General features: G+C 40.0%; 1 protein-coding gene across 14 annotated transcripts in view; it reads left to right on the top strand.

The window, feature by feature from the left end:
• CALD1 (caldesmon 1) overlaps window positions 1-27,433 on the top strand; it is a 181,323-nt gene that overhangs the window by 129,608 nt on the left and 24,282 nt on the right. For 7 of the 14 annotated variants that reach the window (XR_007479356.1, XR_007479357.1, XM_033432405.2 and 4 more), the window contains 4 exons: window positions 15,617-15,763; window positions 19,240-20,266; window positions 21,554-21,631; window positions 26,816-26,958. Coding sequence is in view for 11 of the 14 variants with exons in the window: in XM_033432405.2 (XP_033288296.1) it covers window positions 15,617-15,763; window positions 19,240-20,266; window positions 21,554-21,631; window positions 26,816-26,958 (1,395 nt within the window). In the remaining 3 variants the exon portion in view is untranslated. The remainder of the gene's footprint in view (window positions 1-15,616; window positions 15,764-19,239; window positions 20,267-21,553; window positions 21,632-26,815; window positions 26,959-27,433) is intronic. The other 7 variants (XM_012533886.3, XM_033432413.2, XM_033432415.2 and 4 more) reach the window with 2 other exon arrangements.

The following is a 27,433-nucleotide window of genomic DNA, read 5'->3' as shown; positions in this document are numbered from 1 at the left end:
GGATATCTTTATCAGTTGGGCAAGTGGTTAAGATGTCTGGAGATAAAATAAAATCACTTCAGTAGACGCTTCTGGATACATCCCTAGGTGGGTTTAGGTTAGCTACAAAGTAGATTAAACTAATTTAGAAACCTAACTCTGGAACTAGAAGTAAAAATGACAAGACTGCCCATGATACAGTGAAATTAGCTATTTTTGGTTATCTTAATGATTTACCCCATGCATTACAGAATCTGTTTTGACTAGAGCACATGAAAATATTTCTAAAGGACCAGCTAAATCAAACTTGCTTGTACTGAATTATTTTTGCTTTCCACAGACATTGCAAAAGGCCAAAACCAATAATAGGCTTGATAGTGAGAGTAGAGAGAATATAGAGGGATATAAGGACTTTATAAGGGTTGATGATACAAGAGGGATTTATGGGGGGAAAGGCATGCACCAGAGTAACAGGAAAACAAAGAGTTTCTGCTCTGTTCATGAGCCACACCAAGGCCAGTGATGTGACAGGAACAGAGACAGGCTGATGGCAGGTGTGCAGGGGCACTTACTCACGCACACATAAGCTCTTGAAGCGGGCCAGGATCCACAAACAGACTAGAAAACACGGGTTGACTCAGTTTGACTTTAGTCCCTGATTATTGACTACATTCAAAAGTCAAATATCTTTCTTGTCCATAACCATTTGGTTCTTCTTACCCAGGAAAACATACATTTTCCAGCTCTAAACTCAAGGGGACTTTCTGTACATAGTAGCAACATCGTGCCATCTACAGAGAAAATAGCATTCAAATGAGAAAGAAATTTACAATAAATGCATTAAAACTTTGGCATCTTTGGCCAGTGAGCTAAATTTTCCAGGTACCTACCCACAGAGACACTGGCAAGATGGCTTTGACTAGTAGCTGTTTCCAACTTCTGATGGGAAGGAATTGAGAGAAATGTGAGGTATTGATGTTCTACCTCCTGTATTTTTTGCTAACCCTCTTCTATCTCCAAGCATAGCATGGAAGCTGCCACTAGCACTCCCAGGTCAGATTAATATGACTCTGTTCCATCACTTCGTAGTGTTGAAGTTCAGACTTGAGAGGTCCTTCCTTCCCATGGTGAACGATCAGGCTTCAGCTACTGGAACTCATGGTCAGAGCAAGTCCCATGGCCAATGCAGTATGGCCGTGGGCACAGCCAGGTTTCCTGATTCATATTCACAAACCAGGGTGGAGTGTCTGCCTTCTTGGAGACTCACAAAGCTTCTGAATGACTGTGTGTGTATGCCGCACACATGCCTTTGGGACATCCTTTGGGGGTGGCTTCTCCCACTGACAATGCTCTAATAACTTTAAATGTCATCTTCTCAGTAAATACTCATGAGCCTAATATAGAATCGTTGGCCTTTCCCTATTCACTAAACTGAGTCACCTTTCATTGATCTGTCCTTTAGGGAAGCATTGTTGTCCTATATTTGACACTAAGACTTTTTTTTTTTTTTTTTTTTTGGCTGCGTTGGGTCTTCGTTGCTGCACACGGGCTTTCTCTAGTTGCAGTGAGTGGGGTCTAGTCTTTGTTTTGGTGCGTGGGCTTCTCATTGCGGTGGCTTCTCTTGCTGCAGAGCACAGGCTCTAGGCATGTGGGCTTCAGTAGTTGTGGCACGTGGGCTCAGTAGTTGTGGCTCACGGGCTCTAGAGCACAGGCTTAGTAGTTGTGGTGCACGGGCTTCATTGCTCCACGGCATGTGGGATTTTCCCGGACCAGGGCTCGAACCCGTGTCCCTTGCACTGGCAGGCGGATTCTTAACCACTGCGCCACCAGGGAAGCCCCGACACTAAGAATTTTAAATGGCTTCATGTTGACCTATTTGTCCTTTCCATATCTGTTTCAGTTAAATCCATATGAACTTAGGCAGTTCGCCTCATATCCAGCGAACTGAATTAGCCTTCATCGTTGTTAATTAGCCATTGCTCAGTGTCTTATGCCATATGCCTTTCCTGAATTCATTACTAAAAATACTTATCAAATACCTACAAACACGTTGGGGAGGAGGGCTAAAAATATGTATCAAACATGACTCTTGATTTCAACAGACATGACAGTATGAGAGATAGGATGATACACAAATAACAATAAGGCAATATTGACAAATACCTGGAACAACAGCAACGATTTCACAGGAGGGAAAGAGTTCCTTCCAGTTGACCTTCATTACGTCTGGTAAGGCCTCACACAGGTATGAGCTGGCCATGAGGGATAAAGAAGAGCCCTCTAGGTAAAAATGGAGAGCAGGGGAGAGCACAGTCAAAGAAAAGAAGGCAAGAGAGTATAAATGAAGTTAAACTAATTGGAAATGAAGCACTACTGATGCTTATTATGCTTTCTGGCCCTGGCACCTTCGCTAAGTCCATATTTCTGACCATGTGCGACTGGTCCTGAGGGAAGAGCAGGCGTTCCGCCCCCAGAGGGGAGGGCGGCCCCTGTCCTTTCACATCCTTGCAGTTTACCTGTAACTGGGTAAGTGCATATACCGATGGTATAGCTTATCTAGTTTAAAGTAAACTAACCTTCATGAAATGGACTCAGGTTTCTGGACTTAAAAGGATTTCTGCAGAAACTGCAGGTCGAAGGGAACACTGACCACATGAGCCCAGGGAGACTCTGAGAACGCAGTGGAGCTGTCACTAATGCTGTGTGTATGAGCGCTTAGCTTCTGAGCCACGCACTTCACCTGTGCCTTTCAGCAAAGGAGAGCTGTCCACAAACAGCGGGGAATATAACTGCTTTTTAGAAGAAACTCATGCAGCAGAGAGATCTTTCGGGAAATGACCCCATTGCTTTGTGATTTTTTTTTTTTTTTTGTCCAAACAGATGTAAACATGTAACCTACCTAAGAGTATTGATCTTCACACCTCACCTTGGAACCAACATTTTCTTATCTATTTAAAAACCTCCCAAGTAAAACATCTCAGTTTAGACGTTTATTAAAAATGTAAAACTGCCTTTGGATGACTCTGAACAAACAACTAGTTGATATCAGGACAGGCATAAATTTCCTAAAGTTTACAGAAAACTGCATGGTTGGTGGGGCAGATTGACTGTATTAGTATCATGCTTCAAATGCCAAGCCAGTGATGTGTTCTTTCCACTTGTCTCTACATATCTTTTAGGGGCTTTTTTAAAAAATTAAGTTATTACTGTCATTTAAAACCAAATTTCAAAATAAATAGAACTTATAGCCAGATTTTCAAATTATCTCAGTGTGTTAAACTAAGAGTTTTCACAAAAGATTTTATGGACATTAATAAATTAAACTTACTTTAAATATGTTTTGTTTTGTTGTCATATCTTTTTCCTGTGTTATAAATCTATAAACATTTAAACAGCACTACATGTATATAATTTATAAATAAGTTACTATATATGTGTATATGTGTGTATATATACATATATATGCATATATGTGTGTATATATATATATATATATATATATATGCTTAAATTTTTTAACTGATAGTACACTATAAAAAAATTTCAGGACCATTGGCTGAGATCAGGGATCAGCAAACTTTTTTTGTAAAGGGCTAGATGGTATATATTTTCAACTCTGGCATTAAAGGGTGAAAGCAGCCATAGACAATCCGGGAATGACTATGTTCCAGCAAAACTTTATTTACAAGAACAGAATGTGGGCCAGATTCGGCCCTTGAGCCATAGTTTGCCAGTCCCTGGCTTAGATGACTGGAGCTATTTGTTAGTCTACAGAACACCCTGAGAAAGCTGATACGGTGTCATAGGTTAGAAAGAAAACAAGTGTGGGATCTAAAGACCTGGGTCTAGTTCTGATTTTGGAGTTGCTTGAGTCACTTCACCTCTTCAACCCCAGGTTACCGTGTGTAGCATGGATTGAAAGTAACCTCCAAAATTCCTTCTAGTTTAATGATTCTGTTGTTTTACTATCTTGCCAGCTTGCCACAGTGGTGGATTGCACCTGGGATCTGATTAACAGGCAGAATAAGTAAAAATTTGATTTACTCTATGTGGGCAAAGTGAGTACAAGACAGTGGAGAATAAAAAAGGACATAGGGCTTCCCTGGTGGCGCAGTGGTTGAGAGTCCACCTGCCGATGCAGGGGACACGGGTTCGTGTCCCAGTCCGGGAAGATCCCACATGCTGCGGAGTGTTTGGGCCCGTGAGCCATGGCCGCTGAGCCTGTGCATCCGGAGCCTGTGCTCCACAACGGGTGAGGCCACAACAGTGAGAGGCCCGCATACCGCAAAAAAAAAAAAAAAAAAAAAGGACATAAATGCCACTCTGAAAAATTGGAAATCACAGCTTATTGCTCTTGAAGGATCCTCCACAGTGCTTCTGTTCTAAATGATCGTAGGATTTGCTGAACTGAAGTCTCCTCTTGCAGCTAAGATTTATGGAGCCCTTGATATTGGGTAGCTAGCCGTTTATTTCTCACGGAAAGCTGCAGAGTGACATGAAACACCTGGAGTGGAGACTGAAACTAGAAAATCCTCCCTGTGTGTTTCCGTAGGGCCACCGCAATGGAAGGAGCACCCCTCTTACGCTTTGTAAAATGATTGGTTTACTCTTCCAGTTACTGGAAGCTGTCCTTCTGTATGTGCCAAGCACAACTGGAGCCTCACTAATACCTTTCATGTACTCCAAGCACCGGCCAGACTGGATTGTTTGCTTTCTCATGTCCATATTTCCTGACTCTTCAGCCTTGCTATTGGAGCTCTCTGTATGTGGAAAGATCCTCTTCTGTCCCCCCAGCCCCAATCCTAAAAGATCTAGCTCAGGTACCACTTTCTCCACGAAGCCTTCTCTGATCCCTTAGCTGGAATCGTCTTCTTCCTCCTCTAAACTTTAGATCACTTTATCAACATCTCATGATATTTACCGCATTCTATCTATTATTATGTTCTTACACCTGTCTTAGCTTCCCTACCAGATTATAAGCTCTTTTCAGGGTTTTCACCTTAGTTTCCACCCTCAGTGGCTTGAATAGAGTAAATACTCAATAAATGTGTGTTGGATGAATGCATTAATTCCAGTCACCTAGGTGTCAATTTGCATGTTAGAGTAGCATTACCAACCAGCACCCCAATTCTGTAAGTTAAGAAGCCACATTCATATCTGGTACATCGCCCACCAGCACCTCCTCAGAATCTAGGCTGTTCAGAGCCCATCACTCTGATGTCCCACTTGAATTTAACTGTCCTCCCTTCAAAGTCTAGGTGCTACGCAGATCAGTGGTTTGGTTGTAGAGAGGAATATACACGAGATCAGAAACCTATAAACCAACGCAATGCTGTAACTTTGTAATTTATTTTTAGAAAAAAATATTTTTAGAGTAAAGTCAGTTATCTCCCCTACTGAAGCAGTGCCTCCTGTACTAGGTAACAATTTTAAAGAACTAGTGATTGTATTGGTTTATACTCTGTTGTTGGGGTGTCGATCTGCTGTTGCAGGACAGGTACCTCAAGCAATTTAAGTGCTATCTAAGAATGTCTCTAATGCCCATGTTTCTCTCTCTCAGAGCCCCGGCTGTCTGATTCTTCAGCTGTCGGTGATCTAATTCAGTTAACACACACACACAAATGTGGGAGCTTAGTTATTTAATATTACTTTATCTATTTAAATGTTCACATTTTCATAGGGGTCTTCTATTAACTTTAACTATGGAGGTCTTTATTTGGTTTGGTTTGGTTTGGTTTGGTCAGGCTGGCTGTTTACCAAATCACAACAAATAGGTATCTGCTTTATTCCTTCCACATGGAGCAGGCCCCATCGTAGGTAAGGTTTCTGTTGACTTAGAGATGGTCCACCAAGTGCAGAGCAGAGTCCTTGAATTCTTTTCATAACAGTAGGGAGGTTGGACCCATTGACAGCCATTGGCTCCCAAGTCCCCTACAAGAATAAATGTTCTTCACCTAGGTCCAAAGTTCAGGATTTGGCCTTTCATTTTTCCATTTCCTGTCTCTATTCAAGGTTTGTCTTTCTACTTGCTACCACTTGTAAACAAAACTCTGCAGTTCTAGCTATGAGCCAGCTGGATGTTAGGTAAGGTTGTGTAATACTGCTGGAGTTGGGGAGGTAGTAATCACCCCGAAGTATGCTTTCTTGTTAGAATAACAGTCCCTTCACTCACCAGAGTTGCTGGAAACAATGCTCCAGTGTCATATCTATCAGTGTATTTGAGCTTTCTGTTTCTGAAGGAGAGAGGAAGGACAAAAGCGGGGTGGGGGGGGTAATGATGGGAGGCCATGCCACCCCCAAGGGAAATTGAGCCAAAAGAACACTGGGAAAGAGGAAATGAATACTAAATCTTTTTCCAATTAAGAAAAATGAGAGTGGAAGCAGGAAAGCTCCAGAGGGCACTTTTGGGGGAGGAGAGGATCATAAAAGCCCTGTTATGAAAATCCATTACCCATAAATTTCCCTGCATTAAGCACTGCCTGCATAGAGAGGATGCTGAGAATCCTCTCAGCTGACACAGGACATGTGACTTCAGTTAGCAGTACCCACATGCCATGTACCATTTCCGTCAGCATGTCTGAAATACCGCTTTCCCTTACAGGAATTCCTTCTAATTAGTCACAGGTTCATAATCTCCACTTAAGGACATCTTGTTTTTGTTTTCCCAATCACTTTGTTTCTTTTGTCCAGTGTTTAGCAATGTGATAGCAGTACCATAATTCAAAGCCCCACCACATGAAATTATGAACCTTTGTACTGCATCACACAAATATTTCAAATTTGGGGGTAATATTTTAATTTCTAGATCACGCTAAGTATAAGACTCATCTAAAATGAGTTCATGTTTTTACATTTGAAGATGGCAATGGAAGTTTCTGTGTCTAGGAGTTTGTCTTTGACTGTGTAAAGAATCTGCTTGTTAATACATCTGTGGTCAGACGCAGTTGCATCCAAGTTGGCCATTGGGCATGTGGTTTACCTGCACCCCGCTCTAAGGCAGTGTTTTTCATCAGCTGAATATCCATGTTCAGACCTACATGCAAGAGAAAGAACTGGCAGAATGCAGCATTGCCAGTCATAGGCACCCAGGCCTGATGAAGTGTTTTATCATGTTTTACTTGAAAATAAATTACCTAAGCCCAAGGTTTATTGTCCACATCTACTATGCACATTAAACCAAGATTGTCCTTTAATAGATACAACAGTCAGAAAACAACCCCAAATCAGATTTTACTTTTGAATAACAACATTTTTAAAAGCCCAAGTTTATTAATGATAATATTTTATTTAAGACTCTTATTAGACAAAGAATCCTAGGTTGGGGATGAAGAAAAGGTAATGTTTATGAAAACATAGGTAGTAATTGGGTTTATCCTGTATCAGTCACATTTTATACCAGTTGAATTTCAAATCAGAGTTAAAAGAGAGGAAAGTTTGGTTACTTTATTTTAATTATCTTACTAGCCACTCAAACATTTCTCTTACTCCTTGTCATTCATTTCAAATCAAAGCTTAACTTGACTTATCAAGTGAGCAGTAAAATATATCTTCTCCATCATCAATCTTCTCTTTCCATACCTACACTTTCTAAACGTTTATAAATTAAAAACTGAACTGTTTGTATATGACCAAGCTTATCGTTTGAATAGGGTGGGATAGTGGGAGTGGTGCAAATTCGGTCCTGTTTGTGACAGAACAAATAGATTTTAGTTTATCTCAGGAAACTGCCATGGAATTATCCCTCCAAAATCTGTGTTTAGTAGATTTAACAGATGCATTATTCCTTTAAAAAATAAATGTGAAAAAATAGCAATTCAGTAAGAAATAATCCGGATTCTATTCATTTTATTTCTACTGAATATCTGTGGACTTTAAAAAAGAACATGGCACCAGCTGAATAAAAAGTTAGACATTTATCTCATCCAAACTATAATCTCAAGAAATGTTTGGGAAATCCTGTATCTCATCTGTCATTATAAACTATACCTATTCATATAAACATAGATGAATCTCAAAAGCATAATGTAGGGTGAAAGAAACTAATCACAGAATGCATATAGTATGATTACATAAAGTTCGAGAAGGAAAACTAAAAAATGAATTGTTTAGGAATGCATCCCTTGGGGGTAAAACTACAAAGAAAAGCAAGAGAACAGTTAAAATCCAGGTTAGAGGTTATTTGGAGGCATTTAAAAAGAGATAGGAATGGGGTTGAGGAAGGGCACATAAGGATCTTCAAAGTGCTGGTGCTATTTAAGCTGGGTAGTAGGTACATGGGTGTTTGGTTCATTATTCTTCTTTTAAGTGGTGGTGTACTATACACTCATTCATAGGTACAATATATTTCATGCTAAACGTCTTTTTAATTTAAAATACTGACCCGAAACAGTTAGAATTCATCTTTTTAAAATTTCCTGATACAAATGACTATCTGTATCAATTCAGCAAGGAGTCTCTAAGCTTAGGGGTCTGCCTGTCCCAGAGCAGGACCATTCTGAGAACCGTGTTCCCGTAAGCCCTAGCTAGCCACACAACCCTGAGTCAGAATCAGAACTCACCCTACTCCCTGAGTTCCCTCTAACCATACATGATCAATCAGAGCTGATCTGTTTGTTTGACAGGACGTCACAGTCATAATGATACTAAGAACCAGCCTTCTACGAGAGTGTGTGGAGGCAAGGTGAAGAGGTTTTTCTCCCACTGCCTGATGTTGTTTCTTTCTACTCTGCTCCGCGACATGTTTCCCCACCATGGTCTGTGGTTATAGAAACTCATGTGATTATGGGATGTCACCATTATATAAAGCATACGGTAGGCTGCTGGTGATAACTTGTGGTGACAACATATATGAGAACACTGAAGTGTGCAAGCACACAGTGTCTTACTGTTGAGAACCAAAATTTGTGGCTGGTTTGCAAACCTTAGTAATTCTCAAATGTGTGTGTGTACAGGGAGATGGGGTGGGACATACCTCTCTTCCTGGGTAAATTTCTTCAGAGTAATATATCCCCTTGCATGCTTGCACTCCCATAAAAGGCACACCCCTGACATAGCAATGAATCCTTCAGTGAAATTCAGCATATTTTTACCTTCCCTATCAGAAACAAAAAATATATATATATATATACACACACATATATTCTAAATGAGGGGGGCTTTCTTTCATTCTATCCTATATTAATTACTAATAGACCGATTGACTATTAGCTATTAATCCATTTCTAAACATATTTTGACCAGAAAATATTTTTATTTTCTTGATTTTTTCCTCCACTGTAATTTTTAATGCCTTTCTTTTAAGGAATCCAAGGGAAAAACATTGAGAATTGGACCTTATGTGCATTAAATGAAACCACAACATTTTACAGACACCACATATATATAAACAAAATCGTATTTAAGAGCCTGGAATGTATCTATAAACCTCTTTTAACTTTCAAATATACAATAAATCTGCAGAGCAAATATGATTCATTTCAGCAGGTCAGGATTTTCCCTCCTGCATTGCCTGAAATTTTACTAAGAGCATTTGAGCAATTCACAGGGCTAATTGGATATGTTTGGAGAATCGCTTGCATTTCATATTATGAAAGAAAGTCACTGGGGTTTTTGGTACATGGAAAACAATACTGAAAGTATGTATGAATCATTTTGCCTCCTAATAGCTGATGACCACATTTTCAACCCACATGAGGTTTTAACTCTAAGCTGGATCCCATATTAAGACCCAGGTTAAGACAATGACATTGGCAGAACCAAGAGTGATGGAAATCAGAGAAATGTAATTGACTAAGAAGTCCTTTGCAGATGTGAACCCCAGTCAGTCTTCCTCCTGAGTCCGGCCTGCGTGGAGAACGTACAGCTGCAGAAAGCTGGGGGCAGGATGGTGTTTGGGATTGAGTGTCACAGTTACAACCTGGAATCTTTTTCAACCAGCACCACCTTCTCTCGGATGACTCCTTGCACGAAAGAAGAGGTACAAGGGGATGCAGGGAGATGAAAGCAGATCTTAGGGTTCGCCAAGTGTCTGCTGGCCTATAAGTTACTGTGAATTCACGAATGATGAAGTACTGGTAGGAGTCCTTCTTTCAGGTAGCGAATTTATTTGTTCTGTTGGAATTTTAGGTGCAACATTCTCTTTTTAAAATATAGGAGTGTGGCAGAAATAATTAAGGAAAACAGAGAGACTTGGAAACTTTGATCTGAAGGGGGATCTCTAGAAGTCTTTTGTACACGGGCTTCATTTTAGTGCCTTGAGCCTTTTATTTTCTCTGAGGTTTTCCTCACTTAACCTGTGGGTTTGTGTGTGTGTCTGTGTCTGTGTATGTGTGCTTACCAAGCACAAGGAATGTTAAAGGATGCAAAAGAGCTTGAAGGGGACAAGTCAGAGTCTGTTCAGTGGCACTCGTAATCTCTTTCTATATACCAGTGGTTCTCCAGTGGTGAAGTTACTGGAAGAGATTCCTAAATTTATTTTCTGTAGTCTGATAAATAACTGTTTCAGGTATGAAAGACTGCTCTGCAAATATGTATAAATACAGTGGTTTATAAGATACAGATTCCTTTTTTATTCAGTGTTGAGTTTATAGACTTTATAAAACATTTTTAATAAATAACAAAACTATAAGCAACTGTCATGATATTTTAATTTTTCTTGATATTTTAAAGAGATTCACATTCTTTAAATGTTAGTAACCATGGCTGTAAGATATAGAAAATTAAATCTTTTCTTTAGTGCTCTTAAACTTGTAATAAAATCAGCCCCCTCATAAAACTGGTTATTACTTGTTCTTGTTCTATTTCTAAACATGGTTTCCTGATAAGAGATCTTGTCTTGTTAATAAAATGTTATTGCCAGTATTTTTACTTGAAAACTTTAAGGATCATGTACTGGAGTCTCAAATCAGAAAACAGCAAAATAAAAAAAAAAAAAACAGACAAAATGAAAGGAAATGAGAGTAACATTCTTCACACTATGGAGAACACAGGGTTAAAAAACTCTATACTGTAGATGAAATTACAGTAAGAATTTTGCCAGTGTTGAGCAAGTCTTGAGAAATATTTATTGGAGAAGCTGGGGTGAGGGGGACATTGGGGCAAGGTGACAGCTAGTGCCTTGCTCCAGTGTCTTACTGTGGAAGCCTCTGCCACTTCCTCTTTATCTCATCTAGTGTCCATTTAGACCCTGGCCCAGCCAAATGTAAAGACGCTGAGTCCTCAGTGGTTTCATTATTTGCCATGTCTGCAATACTTTTATTTATTTGAACTTTCTATCTAAAAGGCACAGCTTGTAACATGATTATAGTGTTATTTGAATACACTGAGGCAGTAGAGGTCTGGTGGTAAAGACTTAAAAAGTCTTTGGTGTGAAAGCCACAACATTCCAAGAGCGTTTTCCCATTGCATAGACCTGTTTTTTCTTATAATATAACACCAGGATATTTAGGCAGTGGTTCTGGGAATGGAAGAAAAGCCAGACCTTTCTGCTTTTTTCATACCACTGACACAATCAAATAACATCATGTAATTATTATGGACTTCTGAGATTGTTCAGCACTTACTGATACACACACACACACACACACACACACACAAGATCATCTCTCTCCCGAATATCTGATGAGCCATTTTGCTGCCAGCAGCACTGGGCTTCCTGCAGTAAGATCAATCCTACCTTTCCCCAAGTGTCCTCTAAGAGATGAGCAAAGGCAATTACCCAGAAACAAAGCATAATACTCCAGAGTAAACCTGCTGACACCCAGCCTGGGTGGGAAAGTCGATTGAACATTTTATTTAATAAAAGGTGCTTTACATTATCATTTGGGATTACTCATTTTTTAAGTAAAATGCATTTGATTAAAACTCTAATCAACATAGTTTAATCTTTCTCAGATGATTCCGAGGAACTTCGAGTCCTCTGCTGCTTCTGAATCATCTGGGAACATCAGTTGTCTTTATAGCGTACAATACAGTAGACTGGTTACTGCCAGCATCTGCTGAAGTTTCACAGAAAGAACAAATGGATTGTTATGCTTTTGTTACAACCCAGTGGGTGGTTAGGTATGATTTTTACTAGTCAGCAGCACTTCAAATACATTTAAATCTGGTGTGTGAAAAGTTAGAATGTTAACATTTTGTCTTTAACTGAAGCCTAAAGCAGAGTTGTTGTGCTATCATGTGGACATATTAAGGATGTGGTGTTCTCATCTGTCTTTTTGGATAAATTCTTGTTATGGTGAAATTAGCACTCATACGTTGCTGATGTTACATACCTTTCTGGAGGGCAGTTTGTCCATGTGTAACAAGAGCCTTTAAATGAGCATATCTTAAACTCAGGAATTCTAACTTTTGAGAATTTTTCCTAGATAAGTAATTGAACAAGTGGTAAAAGTATATCTATAGTGATGTCCTTTACAGCCTTGTTTATAAGAACATAAATTTGGAAAAACCTTAACTGCCCATCAGTAGAAGTCTGGTTAAATAGATTATAGTACATCCCTATACATACATCCACTAGGTACATCTAGTCATAGAATACTGTGTTGCTGTTGGAAATTATATTTTGCTAATGTGTTAAAATAGTCATAAATAAGGTAAATTAAAGAAGGTTTCTACAGTAGTATATATAACATGATCTCACTTTGTTAAAAATTAAAATATCTATGCATGCAAAGGAAAAGTTCTGGTAGAATACATTGTTAATCATGTTCATATCTGAGTAGTGGATTAGGGAACTGACTTTTACTTTCTCTTTTGTACATTTTTTAATGTCTGGTTTAAGAAAATAATAAGTGCATGTTACCTTTAGAATCAGAAAAAATTTAACAACTAAGGTTTTTCCATTTTGAAAGAAAAGTAATAAACCTCTGGTAGTAGTATGAAAGGTAGTTGCCGTGGGAGAGGCCTGAAAGCTAAGCAACCGCTGTGTGCTCTGCCCTCTGAGGACTGAAGTAGGGAGGCTCACATCTGAAGAATTTCTACACATATCAAGTCATTTGGCATGGGCACAATTTCACTTACAAAGTCAACTGATATGTTATTGAGCCAGCAGCCGGGCACATTCTGATTCAAAATGCCATGAAAACATTTTGGCTCCTTTTTTGTTTTTAACTATGAAAAACAATTTTAACATGTTTCTTTATTAGTAGCAACAAAAGGTCCTCAAAAATCTAGCTCTGGCAACTGTGTATCCTAGGTAAGAGTCTACCGATGCAAAGTGATGATAAATTTTAAGTAGTATGAAGCAAGAAGAGTTAGCAGAGACAGGGTCAGTGATCTGAATGTGGAAGGCCATGCCTCCAATGAGAAACCAAAGATGAAGGAAGACTGAGCGTGACCTGGCTGAGACAGATGGCATATCTAGGTCGTGTCAGAACTAAAAGTCAACAGCATCCACCATGAAGCACATTGGGTGGGTGGGAGGAGGGAGAGGAACACCTCTGAGAGGTTCAAGTATAGTGGGAAATTAAGGGCTTCAAATGAGATTCCATCTAGGAGCGGGGAGGGTTTTGTTGTTGCCATAGGGTGTCCCATATGGAGCTTTTATGTGTCTTTTGCTTGTCTTGGAAAAGCAAGGCCCCAAGTAATAGCCAAGACCTCACAGCTGATCCAGAGACATAGAAGGGCAAATTAAGACTTTCTGTTTGATTAGCTTGGGAAGCAGTCATTAAGGACTCATTCTCCCTGCTGTGGTTAAAGCTGTCTACTGAGAAATAAGCCAAAGGAATATGAGGCCAAGAATCTGAAGACTGAAGCCAAACCACTGGGAAGGGCTTTCAACTGCAAACTACAATGTGATTGAATTAGAAAGGAACATTCAAATCATGTCATGCTGTCACCTCAAATTCAACAAGTCTAAAATTGAACTCATCTTTCCTCACAAAGCAACCCCTCCACTGCACTTTCCTAATAACAACAGAACACTACACTGTAGTATGCCTTACCACAATACACCCATGATTTCATTTGATTGTCACCCACTTACAGACAAGGCAGTTTAATGCAGGTTAATCAAAGGGCTGCAAGCTGGGGAGAGACCAGTTCTAGAAACTCGGTTTTCTGAGTATTAACCTAGTTATCCTTTAACTGTATCACACCGCCCTTCTCTCCGTATTTGTGGAAATAAAACAGCTTTGTAGAATTACTAAGTGACAGTTTATTTATATTGGCATTTGAATATCGCGCACTAGCACATTTTAGCAAGTATGAAGTCAGAGTTTCTTAAGTAGCAAAGAACAAACCAACCAACCTTCAGAACTGTTCATCTTGTTTTTGTAAGGTCAGAAACATTCCTAGCATTTGTATTATTGAAGTCAAAAGACAGGTAAAGTAAAGTACTGGATCTAAAAATACCTAGTTTGTAAATCGAACATGAGCAAACCATCAGTCATATTAGGTTCGTTTTGTTGGTATAAATTATGTGATTCTGCTGTTTTTGTTTTCTTTCATTTGTAAATTATTTTAGCTTAGTCATTATTGATAAGTATGAAACGTTTACGTACCTGGATTTCTATTTGTAGATATGTAAGTAACACTGTAAAAAAGCATGTTAACTCTCCAAGGGAAAAAGCAGTCTGCTGTACAATGCAGCTCCATTGCATCCCATGTAGCCATCAGGCCAGCTTGTCCCTGGGCCAGCCAGCACTGCCATGCCTTCTCAGCACTCTGTATGTCAGTACATAGTCCTCCTTCCAAAACAGCCAGGTTGACCACGCAGGCTATCTCCTCATGAGTCTGAGCATCTGGAGTTCCCCAGCTCCGATTCTTTACTTGGGAATAAATATTAGGGGAAACGTATCTAACTAGTGATATTGATTGTATAATTTCCCTAAATAGTTCTTTGCTTCTGATAAACTAGGAAAGCTAAATACCATATATGCATGTGAAACCCTCTGCGCCTCTTCTACTGGCCTTAGCCCTTAGGTTTCTATCTAAATACACACCTGTGGGCTCCCAAGATGTGCCCAGCGTGTGGGTAGTGGGACACTAAAGCAGTTTTAGAACAAAAGAGGCGGTCTTAGAGGGCACTGCACTGACTGTGAAGCCTCCTATCAGTTGTCAATAACACTTTCCTTCAGCGAAACTGAACAAAAAGGAAAAAAATTAAATCCAAGTAAAAAGGATATCCTGCTCTGGAGTTTAGTTGGCTATTTGGCTTATTAATGCCAAAGTCCTGGTTTGGTAACATAACTTGATTCTTTTCTGACCTTTGTGACAACATATCCACAAATAATTCATACAACATGCTGAATCTTTTCAATAAGTGTTTTCAGTACTTTCAGTTCAGTTCTTTGGATTTCTGCTTCTAAATCTTAACATGCTAATCATCAGCTGAGTAAAGAAATCTAAACATGCTAACCCACAGTCTCCAAAGGCAGTTGCTTTTGTGTAAACTTTTTAGTTTAAGCTGTTATTTGGTCATTGTAAATTATCCTCTGTAGCTATTGGACTAATGCTTTTCAGATACTTAAAAGTTTAAAAACTAGTCAGATCGGGTCTCTAAACTTAAGGAACAGAACCATCCTTTTAGAACTCTATGGCTCAGTAAGTAGTCAAGCTCAGTGTCGATCCTTCCAAGAAGCTGGTGAAGATGGTGGGCAGTTGGCAAGCTCAAGAAGTTGTCTTTGTGATGTTACAGAATCGCCTACCAGCGGAACGACGATGATGAGGAAGAGGCCGCCCGGGAACGGCGCCGCCGTGCCCGGCAGGAAAGGCTGCGGCAGAAGCAAGAGGAAGAATCCTTGGGACAGGTGACTGACCAAGTGGAGGTCAATACGCAGAACAGGTACTGTCCTCTTCAGAAGGGAGAATTTTTCCAGGTGCTTCTTAGCCTGTCTGATGAAAGGAATGTGTTGGGCAAAGCATCCCCTTCTCAGCCCAATTCAACTCTTTCCGTTTTTCTAGCTTGTTTAATTCTTCTGTGGACGTTTTAGGCAACTAACCAGATTGGACAGTCGATCTGATTTAGACATTAGGACACCAGTACTCCTTTCTCCCCACCCCCCTGCATCCCATCCCCTAAACACACCCCAGTTGAAGGATTTTATTTTCTTTTGTAATCTAGTAAATTTTTTATTTACTAAAAATCGTGGGTTATATGCTTAAATAAGGAAAACTATTTACCTTCATTCTTTAGGGTATTGTTATCTGTTTTGAACTGAAGATGTATTCGTTTAATAGTCCTCTGTACCCACCAGTAGCAGATAATACTTGAATTTTAGAAGTAGGCATGAATTGCAAATGTCTTACTTTTCCTGATATACACCCTAAACCAGTATCCTTTGATCTCTACAATATTCAACAAGGTGCAGAATCCTGTTTAATTTAATGTAATTATTCAAACAAGCTCATGAGTTTAGTACTACATTTTTTCCTATACCAGTCCTGGTAGAAATCAGGAAAGTCGAGAATACTTAATAAGTTCAACTTTTTCAAAAGGGGCTTTTACAAGTTCACACGTACAAGGTCACACAGTGCATTACGCTAATAGTTAGTATATATCATGTATATGCCCCGAAGGTATAGAAAAGATGGGGAGGGGGAATGGAGAAAAAAATAATTTTATTTTTAAATTGTGGACTGGTTAAATATAATGCAGTCACCATGTAAGACCTTTTGTGTGGCTTTGGTTTTAGATTCTTTCATTTTGTGTGTGTTGGGAGGGCACTGTATTTGATAATCCCCTTCATTCAATCTGTGTAGAAAATTCTGAAGGGAAAGAGTTCTGGCCTCTTTAACGTGAATTTGAGTGGGTACACAGAGGGTTTCTGAAGGCAGTAGTGAACATGCTGGCAGGCAGGATGATTCAATCAGGAAGCTTCTTGGTTAGGTGGAAAAACAGACTTTGTCCCTCGGTAAGTAGCTCCTGATTAGGGAGGGAGTATAGCAAAGAGGTTCTCTGGGGTTCACTACCTGGCTTTGAATCCCAGCTTGACCCTTTCTTCACTAACTGTATTTCTTCAGTCCAATGGAAGTAAAAATCATACCTTTCTTTTAGGAATGTTGTTAAATTTAAATGAGATGATAATACCTGTAAAATGCACAGTGCTTGCGCATAGTAATTTTGACCATTATTAGGAAGATGGTAGCAGAGTCTTACAGATCAGGGCTACATAGGCTTCACTGCCTTTTCTATTTCTGAGTTGAAGGGGATGGGAAAGAAAGAGTTTAATAATGACATTTTAAGGCCTTTTGTGAATCTGGTTATTAGTGAGTAATCAACAATGCCTTAAGAAATTACTAGTGCCTATAGTTTTCTAGCTTTTAAAATCTTGCTTCTACTTGTGTTTCTCTTCTTTTTTCACATTGTACTATTATTAGTTATTTCATGAATTGATTAAGTACAAAATTCCTTTTTTTAGCAGCGCATATTCAGATCTGATAACATATGATTTACCTCTGACATACTAATTAGCCCCAAGAAGAATAAGTATTCTTCTTGGGGCTAAACAACTGACTGGTACTCAACTTCTCCTGTTGATTGCTGTCCTGATTTATAAATAGCAAAGAAAGGTTCAGTAGAGTCTGTTGTTTCTCAACTCGAGTTCTTTAAGCCAGCTAGCATTGTGGAATTTGGGGTACCTCTTAAAAATTATTTGAATTCAGTTGATCCAAATGCCTTAGGTATATAGATTTTCCCCCTTAAATTCTAAACTATTTGCATTTTCAGAGAAATTTAATCCTTATGTGTCTAATTCATGGAGACAGTGTCTTACAACAACAGCTGAGGCCAAGAAGGTTTAGAATCTAGCCTTTAGTCTGCCATTTCTTGTTGTTAAATGTGAAATATGTTTTTCCAAAATTAAGTGAACTTGAACTTCAAAAGGGCCAAGGTTGGTATGAACCATGAAATTTGATGGAGTTTCTAAACATTGCAAGACATGTTCTTCCAACTCTGGTCACAGCCCTAGTATCACATGACTGGCTGTTTCCTGCAGTGAAGACCAACACCCCTGGCATGGGCAGTGTCCAGCATCCTGCAATAGTGAGCACAGTTTGGATTTTAGAGATTTTTTCTTTTTTTATAAACATCAAATTTAACTGTCCTTTGGTCTACTGCAGAAAAGAAGGGCAAGAGACCCTTTATTCATGGAAATCTTGACAAAGAATGGAGATGGTATATTTATTAGTTAGGGTAACATCAGCTGCTTTAACAATGGGTCCCCAAATTTTAGTAGTTTGATGCAGTAACACATACTAGTCCAGCGTGGGTATTTCTGACTGGTAGAACTGGTTCCCTATCTTCTTTCCTCCTGTGACTCTGTCAACTTCAGGGGCTTTGGAGTCCTCTGATCTAGCCAGTAGACAGAGATAGAAAGGGAAGAGAATGTACCTCTGCTTCTTGCTTGTCCTGGTCTGGACATCGCACTTCTGCTCACATTTCATTGGGATTATTGGTCACGGGGCCCCACCTAGGTGCGAGGAAGAGGGGAGGGTGGGAAATATAATCCTTGACAGGCAATCACTTCCCTGCGACTAAGGAAAGAGGAGCATAAGTTGTGGTGGACAGTTAGATGTCTCCACCAGGGGGGTCACTGGCCTGAGTATAGCATCTCCACACTATAACGTACACTCCCATCCTCTCAAAGTGTTTAGTGTTCCAGCAATCCAGATCAGGAATTCCAGATGACTTGGCAACATGTGGGGACACTACTTGATACAAGAGGAATTCGTTTCTTCAGTTTGGTTCTTGACTTAGTTTGAGTTCCCTGAAAGTCAGATTCTGAAACAAAGATTTGAGCACAGTTTACTTGTAACATGATCCCAGGAAAAAGTGGTAGTGGTGTGGGAAAGTGAGACAGAGAAGGGAAGGCAACCCAATAAAGGTTTCACTATGGAGCAAGGTAATTACCAAGGTAATTTACCAAGCAAATTACCACTGTGGGTATCAGGAGCTTAATTCCACCAGGGAACTCTAAGATCCACTGTGGTACAGGTACCTCAGCGCTATGTGATACCAAAGGTGAGGGGAGCTGAGGTATTTACACATTAATGCTCATCAATTGTTGCTTGAGGCAAAATGCCCAGGTGGCATTAATACTCAGAGCACTTCTAGTATGCAGAATAGATTCCCCATGGCCAGACAAAGACCATGGGCAAAGATTTGCATATGCTGCCAATTGAAAGCCAGGCAGGAATGTACTAATATGGGGTTGTATATGGGGAGATGTATATATCTGCATGTTCCCATGTGGCACAGCACATGAGTCCAGCTGACTGATTAATCAGCAAGCTGCCCTTGCTGTTGTTTCTGTTGTCCAGTGTGCCCGACGAGGAGGTCAAGACGACCACCACAGACACTCAGGTGGAGGCTGACGATGAGGCTGCACTCCTGGAGCGCCTGGCCCGGCGGGAGGAAAGACGCCAGAAACGCCTCCAGGAAGCACTGGAGCGCCAAAAGGATTCCGACCCAACAATAGCAGATGCAAGTTTGTTGCTACCCAGCAGAAGAATGCAAAACAACACAGCAGAAAATGAAATGGCAGAGAAGGAAGAAAAAAGCGAAAGTTGCCGGGAAAGATACGAGATAGAGGAAACAGAAACAGTCACCAGGTCCCACCAGAAGAATGATTGGATGGATGCTGAAGAGAAAAGGGAAGAAGAAAAAGAAAAGGAGGAAGAAGAAGAGGAAGAGGAGAAGCCAAAGCAAGGGAGCATTGAAGAAAATCAGGTAGAGGTGGTGGCAGAAGAGAAAGCAGCAGAAACCCAGGAGGAAACAGTAATGTCATTGAAAAATGGGCAGATCGGTACAGATGAGCCTAAGACAGAAGAGGAGAGGGAAAAAGGCTCACATGAGATTCCCCATAATGAAAAGATGGAACAGGAAGCAAGGGAAAGAGCTGAGGCAGAAAGGGCCAGGTTGGAAGCAGAAGAAAGAGAGAGAATTAAAGTCGAGCAAGAACAAAAAATAGCAGAGGAGAAAGCGAGAAAGGAAGCAGAAGAAAAAGCAGCTGCACAAGAGAGAGAAAGACAGGAGGCAAAGGAGAGGGAAAGGATTAAGGAGGAGGAGAGAAGGGCAGCAGAGGAGAGGCAGAGGGCAAAGGAGAGGGAAAGGATTAAGGAGGAGGAGAGAAGGGCAGCAGAGGAGAGGCAGAGGGCAAAGGCAGAGGAAGAAGAGAGAGCTAAGATAGAAGAGCAAAAACGTAAGAAGCAACTAGAAGAGAAAAAAAGGGAAATGCAAGAGAAAAAGATAAAAGGGGAAAAGGTAGAGGAGAAAACAGAAGGGAAGTGGGTCAATGAAAAGAAAGTACAAGAAGATAAACTTCAGACAGCTGTCCAAAAGAAACAGGTACAGTAAACATTTTGCACCAAATGTGTGATGCCTGCAACTTACGAGAAATGTAATGCACATCAAATTTGGGACTGAGCCCACATTCCTACAGCCCCACGTGCTTGATCATTTGGCAAGCTGCTCATTTTTTTAGGTCACAGCAATGTGCAAGCATAAAGCAATCAATTGATAGCTAACTATTCCACCAACCAAATTTACTGGTACAACCAGAGAGAAGTGAATTGCTCTGTGCTTGGTTGCTATGAATACCAGAAAAAATGAATTAACCCAAAGATGACAAATGTGGTGGTGCTGCATTGACTTATGATTCTGCACTGCATCTAAACTCATTCCTTTTTAACAACTTATCTCTATCCACAGGTCTACATGAGGCAGGGGGACCATAACTCCTCACTTTATCTGTGTGTTTGGCATTTAATAAAATATGCTAAAAGTTGGGGTGGGAAACTGACATGATGAATCATGGTCAGAAATATCATCTTAAGGAGGCAAAATAACCCCCTTGGAATTAACTGGTAATAAGGGAGGGAAAGGAGGCAGTTTGGACCTTTTATAAGTGTCAAAACCCTGATTTGCCATCATGTAGACCTGAGCTTAATGTAAACTTGCAGAAAGCCATTCATCTGGGGTAGCATCAACTTAAAACTGACTGGCAATTAAGAGCACACATTTTGCGTCTTTTACCATCTGGGTGACACAAATTTATGTAGCACAAGGAAGTGTGGAAATAGGGGGTGGGGGAATATTTGTAAGCTAAGAAATATTTTTTCATCTGTCTGCAAGGCTGCATTAAGAGCACTATACCTAACCACCACCACCGTACCACCACCATCTACCCCACAAAAAAAAAAGAAAAAGAAAAAAGAAATGCTTGTGTATCCACCTTTCCATAGAGAACTCTCTATTGCTAAGTCTGCCTTGCACTGCAGTTGTCTTTCACTCCTGCTTCTTACAAGGGGCTCATAAACACAGCTTCCATTGAGATGATCAGGAACAAGATGCACCAGACGACACACAAGATTTGTCCACACGCACTAGATGCACCACATCACGCTAGATTTCAGTGAGCACGATGGCAGGCTCATGAGAAAAGATTCTGCGGGGAGGAAACTATCCCACGTTGCTGTTTAGAACCACTGGCACGGGGGGGAATGTGAGCACTGGGACAGCCAAAGAGAAGTCACTTCACACCACATGCAGAGTGACCTGAGCACCCTCTCACTCTTGTAAGCTAGCAAGGGCTTCTTTTAAATGAGTGACCTTACCATTCTTGAAAATAAAAAGGAAGAAGAAAGGGGGGCTAAAATGCAAGCTAAAAGAGGAAAGTCCCAAGAAGACAAGCCTACCTTCAAAAAAGAAGAGGTAAATATCATTGAGAAAGAACCTAGCCATAAAGCAACAGAGAGCAGTGTTCCACGACATTTCAGGTCTGATGAAAATTGTAACCTCTAATCCAGTGTTTTTCAAGCCATGACTCATGATCCATTGAATGGTGAAATCAACCTAAAGCATCCCAAAATTAGCTAAATGTGTCAATCTGCATTTTTAAAATGAAATAGATAGAAAATATCAGACGGCATCATGGCCAGTAAGTATTTCACTGTGATATAAATTGTCCTTATTTACTGTGGGTCACAGTCAGAAAGCTTGAAAAACACTCCTCTGATCAATCTTACCCACTTTCTCCTCTCCCAAGTGCTATTTTGTTTTCCTTGAGCCATCCTACTTTTGTTTCGATCATGAAATATTTCCAACTGGCTTTGATTAATGATTTAACTTTTCAAAGGAAAAATACTCCCACACATCTCAGTAAAAAATTTGATGAACTGAAGATGATATTTGGTTTTCAAAAGAAAAGTTTGGCACAATGTTCTGCATTGCATTTCTGAGGCACACACAGGAGCTGGTGCCAGGGTGTTTGACTGTAGGTAAGTAAACAAGTCAGTGGACCAGAGCTGCAGAGAGAATGTCATTATGCCCCCGACATAATTAAAATGCTACATCAGAAAGCCTGACCTTGCTTTAACCATCATGCTTATGTCAGTTCCAAGCAATCCTAAAAACTGTGACAGTATTTAACAAGTTCAAAGTACTTAAACATGGTAAAATTAAAGTATCAAAGGTAAAAAGACTTGAATTACTCTGCCTGTGGGACTGAATTGTAGCTATTGAGCTCCAACTCAAATGGACTCCTGCTGCATTTCTCTGCCCATTATGGCATAGAGTAAGACACAGAAAAATCCATATTTAGCAAATAGATGAGATTAAGCAGGGGGATGGTTATTTTCTTAAACTTTTTTTCCTAAGATTCATGTAAAGAGTAAGAACTCCTAGTTCATGTTATGTTTATTTTGTTTACAGTATGTGTTCCTCCCTGTTTCTAATAGAACTTGTGGTGGCTTGGGAGTGAAAACTGAATGTGAACACTGCCCAGTTAAAAGCAGGAGAAAGAGCAAATACTAATAACTAGAAAATTGAATTTGGCTCTAATGAAGCAGCTAAAGAAATTGTTAAACGTGTTGGGAACCATTGTTCTCATTTTGTAACAGAAGAACACCTACAAATTCATCTCCAAAGAATGAAAATTACCTTGGGACTAAACTCAAACAGAAATATCCCACATGGGTTCATCTCTAAAGCTAGTGTTTTGTGGGGAGTATCTTTCAGTCCAGAAGGAAGAGGGCATGAAATCATAACTCAGTGATTAAGTTTATGTGGAGCAGGAGAGGCTGAATAACTGTTTGAATTCATCCTGATTTAACTCAGTTCACCAAGACGTGATTTGTTTTTAATGACCAAGGCATTCTGTGTTCATGTATTATGTCCGTGAGCTAGAAGGGGCTCATCAGCAGTCATCCAATCATCCTTTTGCCTCTTTTCAGATAAGGCCCCAGTTCAATAATGGCCATGGTATGATGATTTCAGACCTGCCTCTTTCCCTGTTTGCCCTCCAGCACATTCCAGTGTCCCAAAACTTGGCCTCTTTTTGACGCGAGGACAGATTAGCTCCTCAACCCAAGCTTAAAAAAATCTGCTATTCCTGTTTTAACATTGCATACATAAATTACTAGTTGAAGGACTAGATTTTCCCCCTCTCCAGCTATTTGTGTAGTTGTTTCATGTAGATAACTTTAAATCATATTTTACATGATTTAGCCATTTTAAACGCCCTCCTCCATCCCCGCCCCGCATCCCACCTTTTTGTTCCCCCCCTCAAAAAAAGTCTTTCTTTTGAATTCAAGGAGCTACATAGGATAGGTAAACACAAACGTCAGGTGAGCAACATTTCCAGAACTCACTCCAATACCTTACAAAAAACCTTCTTTCTCCCACTGCAGTTTAACTCTTTGTGGTGATGGATCGCAGGTGACCAGCAACCTTGAAACCTAATTTAGCTTTTTCTCTTCCCCAACTATAAAATGCCTCCTTTTAATTTAAAAAAAAAATTTTATTGAAGTATAGTTGAAGTGCAGTGTTGTGTTAATTTCTGCTGTACAGCAAAGTGATTCAGTTATACATATATATACATTCTCTTTTTTGATATTCTTTTCCAGTTTATCATAGGATACTGAATATAGTTCCCTGTGCTATAAAATGCCTCCTTTTAGTTCTTGACCCCAGAGCTCTTTTTTTGTTCTGCCCTCTAAGAGGAAAACAGTTTCCAGCAGAGCTATTCATATAATATTGAAACTGATATTAATATCACGGAGGCCAAAGCCTCTCACTAAACATCAGTGTGCATGCTGATCACCTGGGAGCTTGTGAAACACAGACTCTGACTCAGTGGATCTGGGTAGAGCCTCGGCTCCCTGGTGAAATCCATGTTGTCCGTGGACCAGTAGCAAGTAGCAAGGATATATATCCACGGGGTAGACGTTGGACTTGGAAAAGGAACTGAGGCTTCTGAATCTAACAAAAGTATATTCAACTTAGTCTGAAAAACTGTAACTTGCAACAGTTCTTATCACTATTCTGGAATCAAATGACGCAAAGCGATACAGCACAGAGACTGGCGTCTCGGTCCTTTCCGACTTGCTCACAACCTTCTGAGTGTCTCTCTGGCACAAGGGCATGTCACTGGAATTCCCACCCCACACACATACACCCATGTGTTATCCCACTGAATATCCCAGATACCCATAGTGTTATCCCAATGATCACATTTGACCAGAGCCTTTCATATGAGCATGCTGGTGTTATCTGTATAGGAAGCACTTTAGCTCCTTCAGGATATGTAACCCCGTATTAATCCATCAGCACAGATTCTCTTCACGGTAACATTTTGATCTAGAGGCTCTAATGCTTTTCCGAGTGGGCTCAGAATATCCCATTAGCTTAGGTTGAATTTGCTATAGAATCCAACCCACTGTGCTTCTTAAAGTGTTATGGAATTACTTTATTCATTTCCCGGAAAGAAAAAATAATTTGCAGTCAGCATCACTATCATTATTTCATTGGGAATTTTTCTAAGAAAGTCTTCCAAAGAGAATATAAGCATACCATCTACCATAACTTTGCCAATAAAGGCAGAGCTTGAAAAAAAGGGATTTTTCTTCTGTTAGACATGTATTGTTTTACAAATCTATTTTATACACATCTTTGGATGGTAAATTAGGTAGTACATTTTGGGAGGTATCTGGGAAATATCTCAGACTCCAAGATAGGAGAAACCAGTTAAAGGGAATTTCTCTCTGTATAGTGCTCCACAAACTATGAGATTTGACTCACAATTTCTTTCAAGGGTTCCCTGAAATGGGACCCCCTCACCCTTAAACGTGTATCCCCAGATACTTCTTAACCAGGATATAAACTCCAGTCCATAGTTTCTGGAACTATACCCAACAATGGTAGGTCAAAATGAGAAGAGACTTTGCTTGCTCCCGCCTGCCCAATGAATACTGATTTACCATCAGGCAAGGATAGTCACCAAGGAGCCTTATTAAAGCTGTAGGACAGACTAGCAGCTTCCTTCTCTTCTCTGTCGCCTCTCAGGACAAATCTGGAGCCAAGAGGGAAATGACAGGATGAAAGATTAGGAAGGGATCGTCTAGTGCACCCCTCTCTTTTTATGTACATGGAGCCAGCATTCCAGAAAAGCTAGGTGACTTAAAGCAACAGCTAGTTTGTTGACAGCAATAGAACTAAAACTCGCATTACAAAGCTCTCAGAGAGAATGGCAAAATAACAGCCCCCCTCTTCAGCATGTCCAAGGGATGTCCTAGATAAATGCCCCTCGGAGAAAGATTAAAGTCTTAACTGATTAGGGCAACATGGTAGTGAATAGTCCGTCGATAGTAATTTAATCAAATAATACTCAACAAAGGCAGTCAGGCAAAGGACTACTGAAGGTTCATCAGTAAATAGCAAAAAAATGTCCTCTGCTTAGTAAAACATGCACTTTGGCGGGGGGTTAGGTATCTGAACTATAACAGCTGCGAAGAGGTGAGTGATGAGGTAAGGGGAGACCATCCTGGGCAGTCCCTGAAGCCCTGAGTTCTTACGCCCAAACCCTCCTCCTTAGGTTTCTTTATAATGTTAGTGCTTTGTCACTGTTTGTCTTGAAATGAGAAATAATGAGCCTCACCTGTTTTCACACTCATTTTTTAAGAATGGGTGAGATGATAAAGTAATTTGAACTCCTTTACCCCCCCCCCCAAAAGCTATGAAAATTCAGTATACTTTGAAATAATCTGTCTCACTTACTGTGAGGAACTTGTAACACAAAACCCACAAAAAAAAATTAAAGCTAACACCTGCTCTCCATGTCTCACCTTCCTCTGTCTTCCACAACAATCATAAAGCCACTTCCAGAGACTAAATTATTCCCTTCAATGGAAGTCAAAGTCAACCCTGGAATTTTTCCTGTTCCATTCTATCTTTAATGGTTGAGATGACTACAAACATGGCCCCACAGGTCTCTGAGTCATCCCGCTAAAAGTAGGGTTATTATGTCTTCTATCCTGGGGACCCTAGTTATTCATTTGATTAAAATATTTAATCAAAAATATTTGATTAAAATAAAATCAAATTCATTTGATTAAAATGTCTTCCTCTGACATCTGCCAAAATTGGCTTGACAGATCTGGCTCAGTAGGTTTCTTATTCCCTCCTCAACACATCTGTGTCCTTCTCAAAGAAGTGCCCTTCATCCAAGCAACCTGGCCATTCTCCCATCAAGGCCACACTAATAATTGCTCCTCCCAGTGGGAACTGAACACAACCACTCTTATGTGGAGTTCCCAGAACACAATAGTTTCTAAATGGTAACACCTCCACTACTTTTGAAAATAAAACCTCAGTTCAATAAGGGATGATCCTGACCTCCTAAAATTGTGGTCAAGGTCCTTGCTCAGAGGCTAGAGGACCACAGCTTATGCTCTAAGAATTTCCTCTGATTCCAGCTCTACCACATCATTCTCCAGTAGTTTGTTTTACTTCTGAGTTTTCTGGCTTCCTAACGATGTTGGGTCTTATTTGGTGATACCAACCAAAACCTAATTAAGATTATTATCATTATGTTTCTTCCTGATATGTACCGTTGGTTAGATCAAAGATGAGAAGACTAAAAGGGACAAAGAAAGCAAAGAAGTTAAGAGCTTCTTGGATGGAAAGAAGGGATTTACAGAAATGAAGTCGCAGAATGGAGAATTCATGACTCACAAACTTAAACACACTGAGAATACTTTCAGGTAAGAAGTTGTGGCTAGTTAACAGTGACTGTGTTCATATGTGAAAAAATAATAGTAATAATCAGTCTCCCTACCCTGTGCTTCCAGACAGAAATGTGCTAATAGGCAACCTACTTTTGTTGTGAGGTCATTGGCCATTGTCTTACAGATACTCAGTCAGCCGGTCTGGCTATCAGTCACTAACAGGAGACCAGCAGGCATTGCTCAGACAAGGTTTGATCTGCTTTTCCCATTATTTGGCAAGGCAGATCATGCTTGGCAGCCATGTTTTTGTTCACTGATCTAATATGTTCATGTAAGATCAGTTTATTAGAAAACATGACTGGAGTTGTCATTGACTCATTCTCTGTATGGTCCACCCAACTTCATAAGAGACCCTTCTCAGTGCCATTTTAAAGAATGTATTTTCTAAAGGTTGTAAATAAATTGCTGCATAAAACTTAGATTTCCCTGTGGCCAAATACTTTGGAAACAT

The sequence above is a fragment of the Orcinus orca genome, chromosome 9, assembly GCF_937001465.1.
Source record: "Orcinus orca chromosome 9, mOrcOrc1.1, whole genome shotgun sequence".
NCBI lineage: Eukaryota > Metazoa > Chordata > Mammalia > Artiodactyla > Delphinidae > Orcinus > Orcinus orca.
The sequence above is the reverse complement of the archived record's forward strand: the minus strand, read 5'-3'. Positions and strand labels throughout refer to the sequence as shown.